Source organism: Misgurnus anguillicaudatus, chromosome 8 (assembly GCF_027580225.2).
Source record: "Misgurnus anguillicaudatus chromosome 8, ASM2758022v2, whole genome shotgun sequence".
Lineage (NCBI taxonomy): Eukaryota > Metazoa > Chordata > Actinopteri > Cypriniformes > Cobitidae > Misgurnus > Misgurnus anguillicaudatus.
The window spans coordinates 23,260,312-23,275,009 of NC_073344.2; the positions used below are offsets into that span (position 1 = coordinate 23,260,312).

Below are 14,698 nucleotides of genomic sequence, written 5' to 3' on the forward strand. Positions count from 1 at the left end.
TGGATGAAGCCACTCCGCCCTTATTATCAGTAACATCCGAAAAATATTTGCATGCTCAAAGTCTAGTCCACCATGCCCATTCTTACTTCCATTGCAATTGTTTGTCATAGAGGTTTTTACAATATATGAAATTACAAAATAATCTCACAGGAATTTGTACATATTTTAAAGGTGCCAAAGAATGCATTGAAATAATATGTTAAGTTGTTCTTAAAAGGTATGTAAATTTATTAAGTGCAAAAATTATCCAGAAATGTTTTTAAGTCCATTTACAACCCTAGGATTTGTCCTATAAATGAAATGGTCTATTTTTGCCCTATTTGAAAGGGTCATGAATAATAATGTTGAGCTCTGCTCTGCTCTGAGGCTCATGCCAGTAGCTCACATTAGTAAACAGACCTTATATGTTTGACTCTGTATCAGAAAAAAATACAGATTTTGAGGAACAACTAATTGTTTGGAGATTGTTAATGGACGTTTCTGAGTAGTAAGTTCTAAGTAAGCGTGGACCTGCAAAATGTAATTGTAACGTCAATAGTAGAACTTCAGCCTAAACGCTAGCATATAGCATTAACTAGCATATAGCGCTAACTCAGCAGTCACAACTTTGTAACAACAGCATTGTTACAACATTGTAATTAATTTAATGTATAATTTAATGTTGGGGGCATACATCTCGACTGTGACATCACAGTCGGTGTTATGTTGAGATTGGCCTGTTTTCCGGCTGTCATTTGCATGCACGAGGTTTACATAAAAAGGAAGAAACAAATACGCGTGAGGCTCACAATATGTCATTACCATGTACAGAGCTCTTATTATTCATATATGCCCAAATACAGTTTTTTATTTTATGGCACTTTTAAGCACCTTATTTGTATATTTTAGTACGACTTGCCTTTATCCCTGTGATGCTTTATTCGTGCTTTTATATGTGTACGATTCACATCATACAAATTTATACAAATCGGTACATTTGTAAAATACATATAAATTCCTATGAGATCAAGTTCCTGTCCTAAATTGTTTTAATATCACGTTAAAGAAGTAAAACTGGGTTACGATCACTATTTTATAACTTCAAATATGACTGTAGGCCTATGCTATATCCTTATTCTATAAACAAAATTATATAGACATGCAAATCTCTCTCTTTGTCATGCACGTGTGCCTGCCTGTATACTTCTCTCTTCATTACGCTTGCTATTCAGCACAGAAACACAGTTCGCATTAAATTGTAAAGGAGAGTATTTTCAAAAGCCTCATTTTCAGACAAAAACGATCTCTTTCAATTGTAGCCTGCAGCCTAGGAAACAACAGGCTGAATAGAGTTGAATAAACTCTAAATGCATCCACAAACAGTAATGGAAAAGAGAATATCCAAAAACAATGTTTATGTACTTCAAATAGACTTGCATTTTTGGAGATACACGTACTCTATAATTGTTATGCGCACTTATTTTCCACTATAACGCACAATGGCATTTTCTGTATGTATGTTAAGAGTGCTTATTTCCATTCATACACGCTGTCTTCTCTTCTCTTACACAGGAAATGTAGGAGCATGAACAGATGCTAGTGAACAAACCGCTCAAACACAGGAGTCATCTCGGTCGACAAATCAATAGCGTTGCTTTCTCGCAGCTTCAACAGTCAATACAATTAATAATTGTGTTAGACGTGCAGGTGCTCATGTTAAAAAAAAACATTAAAGTGTTTACGTTAGAGGAAACAGATGATTGTGCAAATCCATCATTATGAGCAATAATTTTACCCATATACTTTTTTCGATTTTATTTTCTAAGACTCGAGGTAAAGCAGACAAGCAATTTCAGCATTATGGATGACATTCACTTGAAATATAGGAATGAAAATGATTTTATTACCAATATATTGAACCATCCTGTTCCTAAAGCTCTGATCATAGAGTCCAGACATCAAAAAATATTTTTAATATTTAAAAAAATACACTAACCTAAAGGATTATTAGGAACACCTGTTCAATTTCTCATTAATGCAATGGTGTTATGGTGTGGGGGGTATTTTTTTGGCACACATTAGGCACCTTAGTGCAAATTGGGCATCTTTTAAATGCCACAGCCTACCTGAGCATTGTTTCAGACCATGTCCATCCCTTTATTACCACCATGTACCCCTCCTCTGATGGATACTTCCAGCAGGATAATGCACCATGTCACAAAGCTCGAATCATTTCAAATTGGTTTCTTGAACATGACAATGAGTTCATTGTACTAAAATGGCCCCCACAGTCACCAGATCTCAACCCAATAGAGCATCTTTCGGATGTGGTGGAATGGGAGCTTCGTGCCCTGGATGTGCATCCCACAAATCTCCATCAACTGCAAGATGCTATCCTATCAATATGGGCCAACATTTATAAAGAATGCTTTCAGCACCTTGTTGAATCAATGCCATGTAGAATTAAAGCAGTTCTGAAGTCGAAAGGGGGTCAAACACAGTATTAGTATGGTGTTCCTAATAATCCTTTAGGTGAGTGTAGTTTTTCCTATTTAAGATGAGGAAAGCATGCATACATTTTGCACAAACAAGAAGCCATAATACCCAACAAATGGAGAATGGGTGGCTCCTCAAAGAACATAAAATGGTTATTTTAATACATTTTTGTGTGCGCATTATGAGGAAGAAACGTTATGGATGTGTCAATTGTGAAAAAATATGCAAAAATATTTTTAAAATAATGTTTTAAAACTTTAACTGAGACCTCTGATAGGTATATTTAAACCACCAAACATTGACACTGAGATGGTTAAAACTTTTGGATTAAACTTAACTTTTTATGACAAGCTTGACATTTGCATTGAATTGGCACGTCTGTGATTTTTCTTCAGGAGGTTTGAGATTATAGCGAGATCGGTTTGTTGATCGGCGAATGTTCTGACCCGGAGCTCCGACATCATAAAGGTGTTCATCTGTCTAATAAGCCGAGCGGGCGAGTGAGTTTAGCGTGGCAGCGAGCAGCTGTACGTGCACGCGTTTATGTGTGTGTGTCTGAGAGAGACAGGAAGCAGTGAAAGTAAAGACCGAGGTGTAATGGCTTTTGCTGCAGGTGCAAACAGACGGATGCTAATGGATGCTCATAGATCTGAATGACATCAGCTGGAGGCTGCGATATGAGGTGAAGGAAAAGACAAGCAGAGAGAGAGAGAGAAATCGTGAAATACAAATCACAACAAATAGAGTACAAGACAAAAGGTATGTTGTACGGCTGAAAACCAGTCGCACGCAGACAAAAGCTCTATTTCGGTCTTTTTCTCAGGCGAACAAGAGGAGACACTAGAAAAAAGTCTCGGTTTGCTTTGCATTTGTTCTTGTTGCTGTCTAGGGGAGACAATTAAAGGATTAGGGGCCGGTCACATGTCGCGCCTAAAATGTGTGGGAAACGCTAGGCGCGTAGGTTCTTGTCACATGACCTGCATCGTGCTTGCGGCATTCTCAAAAGTTGAAATGTTTTAACCTCGATGCGGTGCGGACGCGCCTAGAAAAAACGAGCGTGGCGCACCGTGTGCGCGTCGCTTCCTACATTTGAAATAACGAACTTGAGCGCGCAAAAGACGCGATATATGAATCACACCACTTTCATAATAAAATCTCGATAATTTACTCACCTCCATGTCATCCAAAATATTTATGTCTTTCTTTGTTCAATCTAGAAGAAATTAAGTTTTTTTAAGGAAAACATTCCAGGATTTTTCTTCATATAGTGGACTTTAGTGGACCTCAACAGTTTACAGTTACAATGCAGCTTAAAAGGGCTCTAAATGATCCCAACCGAGGCATAAGGGTCTTATCTAGCGAAACCATCGTCATTTTCAAAAAAAAAAAAAAAAACTAATAAAAAAGGTGGTACTTTTAAACCACAAATGTCTTACATTAACCATTTGATGCGCCAGCGCTACCTTACGTATTACGCAATCACATCGAAAGGTATTGCGTTACATATGTGAAATGCACACTTGCGAACCATTTTAAACAATAAACTGACAAAAAAACAATTAGTATCATTACACATAAATAGGGGTGGGCGATAAACCGGTAGACGTGATTAACTGGTAGAAATTTGTCAACTGGTAGAGATTTTGGACTATTGCACGTGGTCACGAAAACGTAACGTTTGTACACATAACGCATCGCACTTTTAAAACAAGTTATTTTAAGCCATTGAAACACAAACAACAGATCTATATGCGTGCGCTCCTTCTGTGTGTGAGGAGCGCGCAAGTCGGGCAACGGCTGCTCTTTTTGTCTCGAATCCTATCGTGAGTCGCGAATCCTATCGTGATAGACGATTTTGGTCATATCGCCCACCCCTACACATCCAACAACATCAGAATGGTCCTCTTTTCTCCAATCACTGGAGTGGTAGTTGCGCATACGTGACCTTTTGACGTGATTACATATATAAGGTCATGCTGGTGCGTCGCATGGCTAGTGCAAGACGAGAAGTTGTGGTACATATATTTTTTTAATCTTTTGGGGGACGAAAATTATGATTGTTTCTCTTGATACAACCCTTATTCCTTATTGAATTTCACTATTACGGTCGATTCACACGAGGCGTAAGCGTCAACGCTTCCCATTCACTTTTAATGCGTTGCCGAACTGAATTATGGATCCGTTGACGCCGTGTCACTGCTGTTGCTCACGGCAGAAGTTGAACATTTCAGCGCGTACGTCAGCCAATCATATCGCCTTATGCAAATAACCTAGGCAGAACCAGCCAATTACGTTTATGGAAGACCAGAGCATGTGTAGCGGCCACTGTGATTGGCTGTTGGCCAGGCTTCCATCAAGCGTTAACGCTTCTGTCCCATGTGAATGTACCGTAAGGAGAAAAATCCTGAAATGTTTTCCTCAAAAGACTTAATTTTCGTCGCGAAAGAAAGACATGAACAGCTTGGATGACATGGGGGTAAGTAAACTATTCAAATTTTTTATGAATTTTTAAGAAGTTGAGTACTTCTTTAAGTACTCGTGATTGCTATAATCTGATTGCTATAATCTCTGTGTACTCGTGATTGCTATAATCTGAACAGGATGCTTATGTATCATCTATGGTCATTCAAGTTAAATTGTCTGAGCGGTTCTGTGCTAGTTTTTCATCGTGTTAATGTGCTATTTTCGTGCGGAACGAAGAAGGCCTGGTTCTTTTACGCCCCCCTTTTCCAAAGGGAGCAGAGCGCCATAACTGCCTCATTTTGGACCTGAAGGAAATTGAAAACTTAATGACTTTCTTAGTTTTTCTTTGCTTTTTTTTCAGAGGAACATGTGACCAAGCGGAAGCAAAACTGTGCCAAGTTTGTTTGGTTTTACGATATGTTTTAAGTTCAAAATGGTATAAAGGGGGGAATAAATTTAAAGCATGAGTACAAATGGGGAGCACTTTATTGAAATGTGCAAGAGTGCATGTAGATTAGTGTAGTAAAGTCGTGCAATTGTTTTGCATATATTAGCAGCCCCCAGCTCTGCCTCGATGTAACTTTACCATCTGTCATTGTCATACTGTCATTACCTCCTCCTGACTAAGTCGTTCACATCTCAGAGTTCTTCAAAAGCCCACATCACCCAATTCTAATATTAAACCTAACCAAACTACCACTGAAGTGCAAAGAAGAGAAATAATTAAATATTTTAAAAGAAATACCAGAGGAAAATACCAGTTAGCAGCAAACAGACTGCGCTCAAGAATCAGCCTTTGCCATCTTTGTAGCAAAGGAAATTACAATGTCAACTTTACTGGTTAGATTTTTAAAGATGAACCCTCTTAACATATAATGTCTAGGAGATTTTAAATGAACATGCAGGTTTATAAAGACCAATAAAAAGTGGCATAAAATCTGTCTCTCTATCTATCTGTCTGTCTCTGTATATGTCTGTGTTTATTGCCTGCCTGCCTGTCTGTCTGCCTGCCTGTGTCTACAGTCTGCCTGTGTCTGTCTGAGTTTATTGCCTGCCTGTCTGTCTGTCTGTCTGTCTCTATAGTCTGCTTGTGTCTGTCTGTCTATCTTTTTCTCTATCCCTCTGTCTCACCATCTGTCTGTCTATCCATCTGTCTGTGTCTATCTGTTTGTCTGTGTTTATTGCCTGCCTGTCTTTCTGTTTGCCTGCCTGTCTTTCTGTCTGTCTGTATCTATAGTCTGCCTGTGTCTGTCTGTCTGTCTGTGTCTATAGTCTGCTTGTGTCTCTCTGTCTGTCTGTCTGTCTGTCTGTCTGTCTGTCTGTCTGTCTATCTTTCTCTCTGTCCATCTGTCTCACCTTCTGTCTTTCTATCAATCTGTCTTTGTCTATAGTCTTTCTGTGTCTGTCTCTGTGTCTGTCTGTGTTTATTGCCTGCCTGTGTCTATAGTCTGCCTGTGTCTGTCTGTCTGTCTCTATAGTCTGCTTGTGTCTGTCTGTCTATCTTTTTCTCTATCCCTCTGTCTCACCATCTGTCTGTCTATCCATCTGTCTGTGTCTATCTGTTTGTCTGTGTTTATTGCCTGCCTGTCTGTCTGTCTGTCTGCCTGTATGTATCTATCTTTCTGTCTGTCTATATCAATAGTCTGCCTGTGTCTGTCTGTCTGTGTCTATAGTCTGCTTGTGTCTATCTTTCTTTCTATCCATCTGTCTGTCTATCCATCTGTCTGTGTCTATCTGTCTGTCTGTGTTTATTGCCTGCCTGTCTTTCTGTCTGCCTGTTTCTATCTGTCTGTCTGTATCTATAGTCTGCCTGTGTCTGTCTGTCTGTCTGTCTGTCTGTCTGTCTGTCTGTCTGTGTCTATGTGTCTCTCTGTCTGTCTCTCTGACTGTCTGTCTGTCTGTCTATCTCTCTATCTATCTTTCTCTCTGTCCATCTGTCTCACCTTCTGTCTATTTATCAATCTGTCTTAGTCTATAGTCTGTCTGTGTCTTTCTCTGTGTCTGTCTGTGTTTATTGCCTGCCTGTGTCTATAGTCTGCCTGCGTGTGTCTGTCTGTCTGTCTCTATAGTCTGCTTGTGTCTGTCTGTCTATCTTTTTCTCTATCCATCTGTTTCACCATCTGTCTGTCTATCCATCTGTCTGTGTCTATCTGTCTGCCTGTGTTTATTGCCTGCCTGTCTGTCTGTCTGTCTGTCTGTCTGTCTGCCTGTGTCTATCTGTCTGTCTCTATCTATAGTCTGCCTGTGTCTGTCTGTCTATGTCTATAGTCTGCTTGTGTCTGTCTGTCTATCTTTCTCTCTATCCATCTGTCTCACCTTCTGTCTATCTATCAATCTTTCTTTGTCTAGAGTCTGCCTGTCTCTGTGTCTGTCTGTGTTTATTGCCTGGCTGTGTCTATAGTCTGCCTGTGTCTGTTTGTCTGTCTCTATAGTCTGCTTGTGTCTGTCTGTCTATCTTTTTCTCTATCCTCATCTATCTCTCCATCTGTCTGTCTATATATCTGTCTGTGTCTACAGTCTGCCTGTGTCTGTCTCTGTGTGTGTCTGTGTTTATTGCCTGCCTGTCTGTCTGCCTGTGTCTATCTGTCTGTCTGTGTCTATAGTCTGCTTGTGTCTGTCTGTCTATCTTTCTCTCTATCCATCTGTCTCACCATCTGTCTGTCTGTCTATCCACCTGTCTGTGTCTATAGTCTGCCTGTTGTCTGTCTGTGTTTATAGTCTGCCTGTGTCTGTCATGCTCTCTGTGCCTACTGTCTGCCTGTCTGTCCATCTGTCTGTTTATCTATCTTTCTTTTTATCAATTTGTCTGTCTGTCTGTCTTTCTGTTTGTGTCTATAGTCTGCCTGTGTCTGTACTGTGTCTATTGTCTGTCTGTCTGTATATATGTCTATCTAAAGTGCTGTGTTCAGAGTTTTTCTGTCCTATGAGGCCAATCAAACTCGTCCTCTCATTAGTGTAACAGCAGGAGTAATTAATTGTGTTTATTTATAGGGGCGGCAGAAAGCGCAGGACTAAATTTGGCATGTGTAAAGATCAGAGGGGCACCCAATTAATCCTGGGAAAAGGAGAGACCACCAGGGCACAAGACTCCAAAAACAAATTGACACAAAATGGTCAAGAGGGAAAAGTGTAATTGTGTCTGTGGGCTTTAAAACAGTAGATTATGACCCATTAAAAACTCCTTATCATTTCTGTCTCCTCAATGTCATACTGGTTTTCATGGTGTGTGAGAGAGACTGATTCACTTTGTCACATGCTGTATGTGTGCAGTCAATAAAATCCAGTTCATCATAACTACCCTAATCACGGGTCAATCATGTGTAATCTACATCATACATGCAGGTTCAGTGCAAGGTTTATGAAATGTTTTACAACAGTTTTTACAAGAATACGAGCACTTCAATAAACAGAAAAACATAATGTGACACATTTTCTGCTTTGAACCTCTAGAGAATCTTGTGCCACTGTAAATACATTACTGTAAACACAGTTTTGAAGGATATGACATCAATGTCACACAAGCCCATACTGTAAGTGACATTCAGTGAGTGATGCAACATGCTCAGCAGTTTGATTGACAGGTTCTGTTCTGTTCTGCAGTATCAGCTGGTTCTGGGCAAGAGAGGAAGAGTGGATGAAGGAAAAGAGAGATGGAGAGAGATAGAGAAACACATATAGCCAAGCTAAGCTGTTATCAAAGCGTCTGCAACTTCTGCACTGTTCTTTACATGACAGCTTCCCAAGCTGGACCTTGACACCTGTCACTCAAACACACAACTGTCACAGTAACAAAACTCAGAGGATGACACAAACACACCCACACATACGCCCATCGTAAGAAATCTGTTTCACATCATTATTGCATTACCCACCGTTTATTCATCCTGCTTCACTGTGGGTTCACACAAGTCACGTTTGAGGCATCAAATTCGCGTCTAGTTTGACGGTTGAACATTTTGAGTTTACTCGCTTCATTCGAGCGTGAAATTCTAGTCGTTGAGACATTCACTCGGAAATTCGAGTCATGGGAGGGGCTTCTGCGACTCCGATCTCTTCCTGTAATCACGTCACTACTAGAGCAACTCCTGATTGGTTAATACGGCGCGTTTTTCCACCAAAGTACAGATTTGTTAACTTGCACGTTTTGCCCGGCAATGAGGAATCGGAATAAGGCGGAATCGCTTCTACCTCGCTGCGATAAACGCCTCATTCGCGCCGCAAGACCTCCAGACGCGCCTCAACGCATCTTCACATTAACTTAACATTGAAAGCACTCGCGCTTGACGCCTCTACCGCAGCTGGTGTGAACGCAGCATAAGACACCTCTGAAACTACCACACAGAAAGTGACATTTCAGGACAAAAGAGAATCAAAAGAAAGTTTAAAAGAGGACATTAAAGTGGGACTCTTTCATAAATCACTTGATTTAAAAAAGAATAAACGATTTAAAGGAAGATTTGTTTGAGACATACGCACTTTGGTAGTAATGGGTAAAATTCAAACTGAATTTTGAATTTCCTTAAAATGTTTTGTTACTTAAGTTCATATATACCAAAATAAAATCACCTTCACCATAAGCTTTCCTTTGCATCCAAACAAAAGCCTTTATTGCCTTCTCTGTTTGGTATATAATTTAATACTTGTAAAGCCACTTTTAAGTAATATTATACTGTGAAAAAGTGCTATATAAATTATGGCTGTCAAAAGATTAATCATGATTAATCCGATACAAAATAAAAGTTTGTTTTTGCATAATATATGTGTGTGCACTGTGTGTAATTATTTTGCATTTATAAAAACAAACAAATGCATGTATGTACTTAAAAAACATTTACATGTTTTCTAAATGCATATATATATATATATATATATATATATATATATATATATATATATATATATACATCATAATTACAAACAATAAACACACAAATATATTATACAAACACAAACTTTTATTGTGTATGCGATTAATCTTTTGACAGTCCTAATAGAAATACATTTAGATTTATTAATAGATCTTCTTTGTTAACAGAGAAGCATCACAAACATGAGATTCATGCAATATAAGAGTGTCACTTGGGCACCTTTGGCATACGATTTTTAAAAGACTGATTTGGTATGCACTAATTGTAATCTTGTATACTATTTCAAAGAGAAAGTATGTCATTAGGACACAAGGTTTATCTGTCTTACATGTCAACATCACTGACCTGAAAAAGCAGGTGTGGATAAACAGGCCGACACAGGTGTGAACTAGTTTGTGTACACGACATGACCTCATAAAAAAGACATATGAACTCATAACCAAAGGCTTAAAATATCCAAGCAAAGGTTCACTGGAGAGCAAACCAGGACAAATTCATTCTCAAGCAAACAGTGGGAATGGGAAACTATAGCCATTTTCCACACAGAGATTATGGAAAATACACAGAAAAATGCTTTGGGTTTTGTCCGGGATCGTTTGATTTTTGGTTCATTCACAAAGACAAAGATTTTCCCGAATTTATGCATGCATTTACACACACCGTAAAGATCCCGTAAAGACATGTGACACATTTAAAGTCCTGCACTTGATAGGTTTTTTCCACAACGCCTGAAGTTAGCTAATTATCTGTGATTTCTCTCGCGAGATACCACGTGTGTGCATTTTAGTTTATGACAAGATCATAAGGAGCAAGGTCCTCTTTACGAGAGCAATCCCAGAAAATTTGCAGGACGTGTTTGTGTTCACACAGAAGCCTCTATGACAATTTTATGGAAATAATCTGGGACTAAAGTGCTGTGTTTATAATTAAAGAGCTACCGAATGATGAATATGCAAAATAATAATATTCCAATTATCACAGTAATAGAAATCTTACATCTTTCATTTGAGTATACTGTTGAGTACTTAATATTGTACGGAGCCCCTGAGGGGACATGGAGAAAAAATTTAATAAAGTTTAGTTTCGCGTGCGCACGTGAAACTCTCGTGTGCGCACATGAAACTTTCGCTTTCACGTGCGCACGCAATAGTTTCACGTGCGCACGGAAAACTAAACGCGATAGTTTCATGTGTGCATGCGATAGTTTCGCGTGCGCACGTGAAACTATCATGCGCACACTCCTTTACAGTAAACTCTGATTACGCATAAGATTATGTGAGTATCTGGCAAACGCGAGTGTCTATTTTATCATAAACCCTTTAGACGCGTCTGCAGCAGGCACTTATTTTGACAAAACACATGATGCACACGGGATCTCTCGATGCGCAGAACACATATTTAGAAAAAAGGAACCACAAAAACATGACAGGCTACATACATGTTGTGACGAACTTTGCATCGAGCGCCCTCGAAAAAAGAAGTCACCGGCCGCCACTGCTTTTTACTGTGCGGTTTCCAATTTTAACAAAATAATTCAATCTTTTTCTTTCTAATTCATTAAGTTATTTGTTTTATATGTGTAAAAGTTATTAACATACATAAATCTGAATACAAAGTTTAATTTTGTCTATGAAGTTCTATTAAAATTTCCCTCCAAACTTTTCTTATAAGATCACAAGACTTTGGCTCTGTCCTCTCTTCTTTTACCTACTTCTACATCTCATGTCCTACATCCAACTCTTCTTCCTCTCCATTTCTCTCATCTGCAGCTCATTTTCAAATCAATGATTTCACAACTTCATTTCCTCGCATTTCCTGATGCCTGAAGGGCCGTTCTCATTCTGGGCCAATTTTCTCTCTTTCTCGCTCTCAACCTCATTTTTTCTCTTGGTTGTTAGGAGTTTGGGTGATGTTAGAGCACCTATTACATTGCTAAAACAACGTTATATTTTGCATTTGGTGTGATACAATGTGTTTGCATGGTTTATGGTTTAAAAAACACATTCATTTCCACATATCGTGCATTATTGGTGCTCCTGTATGCCCTGCCTCCCTGAAACGCGTTGATTTTGTACAAAGCTCATTGTTCTGAAAAGCAATAATTGATGCTCTTTAAGTTCAGTCGCCAACAGATCGTTTACCTCAAAAAGGTAACATTATAATGTCATCAAGTTTTTGGGACAACTACCATGGTACTACCATGTACCCCTGATACTAGCACTGTACCACAGTATTACTACCTTACTTTTTGGTACTGCAGTCTATTGCAGTTTGGATGCCTTAGTAGGTAGCTGCCTGTTTAGTTTACAGAGATGCGATTCAGTGGGGTTAAAAACGAGTCTTTTTTAGTCCCCTGCCTCTTTCTGTTAAATAAACGCTAGCACTGCGTGACTCAGTTTCAGAATCTTAGTTAATCTCACCAATTTATGATAAGAAATGTCTCCCAGTGAAAGTCCTCGAGCGGTTTTCATACGAGGAACCTCAGTTAAGGACTCTAAAGTTACCAAACACATGACTCATCTCTGAAGTTTAATAAACACTCATTTTTCATCTACAATCTGCATTTGCTTATATATTCAAATCAACCCTACATAAATGACTCTGATGGTATGGTACACTGATAGTATATTTCACATATAACTTTCTTGTGTCATTTACATAAAGCAGGGGCTTCAAGCTTTTTTGTGAGCCGAATCCCATTGACCTAAATTATTTTTATAACGTAAATATTTCAACAATTTAATAGCACATTTGCAAGTTCAAAAATTTGTTTTTTCATGCATTTAAAATTTTTATTCGTAGTATTTTATATAGTTATTGTTATTATTACCGGTTATTTCTTGAGCGATTTACATAAAGCAGGGGGTTTTAAGCTTTTTGTCAGCTAAACCCCATTGACCTCAATTATTTTTATAAAGTAAATATTTCAACAATTTAATAGCACATTTGCAAGTTCAAAAATCGTTAATGCATTTAAAATTTTTATTAGTAGTATTTTATATAGTTATTGTATTGTTATTATTACCGGTTATTGGACCTTTATCAGGTAATTTTCTTTTATTGGTACATACAATGTATCTGTCCATTTTACGAGTTCTTAGTTTTCTCACATATTGTAGTGTTGTGCAACGGCATCCACACTATAAAAAAATGCAGCATGAAGTTAAAACAACTTGGTCTTGCAAGGCTTGTGGAAAGTTGACGTAACTTATAAAATCAAGTTGAAATTGTTTAGGTTAAAGCAGTGCTTCTCAAATAGTGGGGCGGGACCCCGGGGAAAATACTTTTTCAGGAAGTGATTTTTTTGCACCGTCACTTAAAGACATTACACCCCAATCACGCTGATAAGCCGCTTGAGTTTTTTATTATTATTTATTGATTATATTTAATTTAATTTTTCAGTATCAAATGGTCAAAAAATATTATACGTTAAATAAAGATTGATTTTTTTTATTTCAGGCAAATTGATGCATTTTTAAGTCTTTTCTGTTACAGACTAAAAACCAATGTTAATAAAGTTATTCTTTGTTGTAAGTTGATTGATATTTCTTTTTTTTGTGTTTTCTTTAATGTTAATAAGGATACAATGTTTTGCAGATGTGCAATTTTATAGACAAATTATACTATTTACAGTCACGGCAAAGAGTTGGGGGGGCGCGAAATGTTTACTTCTTCCTAGGGGGGGGGGGGGCGTGGCAGAAAATAATTGAGAAGCACTGGGTTAAAGTAACAAAAATATATGTTGATTTGACAAAATGCTGTTTTTTGTACAGTGCAGATTAAATAAAATATATATTTTTAGTAAGAATTTTTATTATTTTTTTATTATTGTAAAATTATTTATTTACATTTAAGTACTAAATTTTAATTGATTCTTTTAACTCACGAACCCCCTGCAATTCCCACATGAACCATTAGGGGTTCGCAAACCCCAGTTTTTGGAAACCCTGACATAAAGTAAATAATAATCCGCTACTGGAGTAAAAACAAGTAGTTTTTGAGTAGGCTTTTTTTGTAGTAAAACAATATTTATGTACCGTGATGTTTACATTGCATATGCAAATTTTGACAAGGTATAAGATCACTATGGTGCTATTTTGTTACATGTCATTAAAACGTGTTTTTGTAAGCATGTGCTGTAAATACAATGCACTATTTAACCCTGAACTGTTTGTGTGTGTGTGTATATGCGTTGTTTTCTGTAGTTCTCAAGAGGAAGCAGACTGCAGGAAGACAAACTCATTACCTGCTCAGTTAAGCAGGCTAATAGAGAATGTGAGCATGGAAAATATTTTTCTTTCTGATTAAAAGAGACAGTTGATCGATCCCCAGTAACAGATAAGAGTTGTACACCATGATCATAACCTGCTGGGAGGAGTGGGTGTGTCTGAATGTGAAGATGTTGTGTAATGCTGTGCTCACCTCTAAGGCTTTACGTTTCCTGTTGAGCAGTTGGGCGATGTCGCCTGCCACTTTGTCCACCAGCTGTTTGGGTGTGTTTCGCTCCACGTCAAACTGACTCCTCTTCTCGCTATATATCTGCAAAAGAGAAAGATATATATATATATTGTTAATTTGATTCATTTTAAACGAAAGCTCATGTTGCTGTTTTAGGCGAATTTACAGCTTCTTACAGTCTTATTGATAATGTCAGCTGTTTCTGATTTGCACACAGCAGGTCTGGTCTTACAGCCATACTCAGCTCACCGCTGTGCTGTCCACGGTAATCTGAACCCCTGGGATGTCCACTTATCCCCTTTACCCCTGAGACTCCATTACCCACAAATCCATCTATGTCAAGCTGAGGTCTAGGCAACAAGCCAATAGCATCCTGCCTCTGTGGACTGAACTAAAGGGTGCTCTCGTAAATATGAAGCTTCCAGAGCGATAAC

The 14,698-nt window shown here is 38.2% G+C and overlaps 1 protein-coding gene across 2 annotated transcripts in view; it reads right to left on the reverse strand.

Moving 5' to 3' along the window:
* cacna2d2a (calcium channel, voltage-dependent, alpha 2/delta subunit 2a) overlaps positions 1-14,698 on the reverse strand; it is a 256,533-nt gene that overhangs the window by 186,396 nt on the left and 55,439 nt on the right. For both annotated transcript variants that reach the window (XM_055213696.2, XM_055213695.2), the window contains exon 3: positions 14,229-14,345. In XM_055213696.2, coding sequence (XP_055069671.2) covers positions 14,229-14,345 — 117 coding nt within the window. The remainder of the gene's footprint in view (positions 1-14,228; positions 14,346-14,698) is intronic.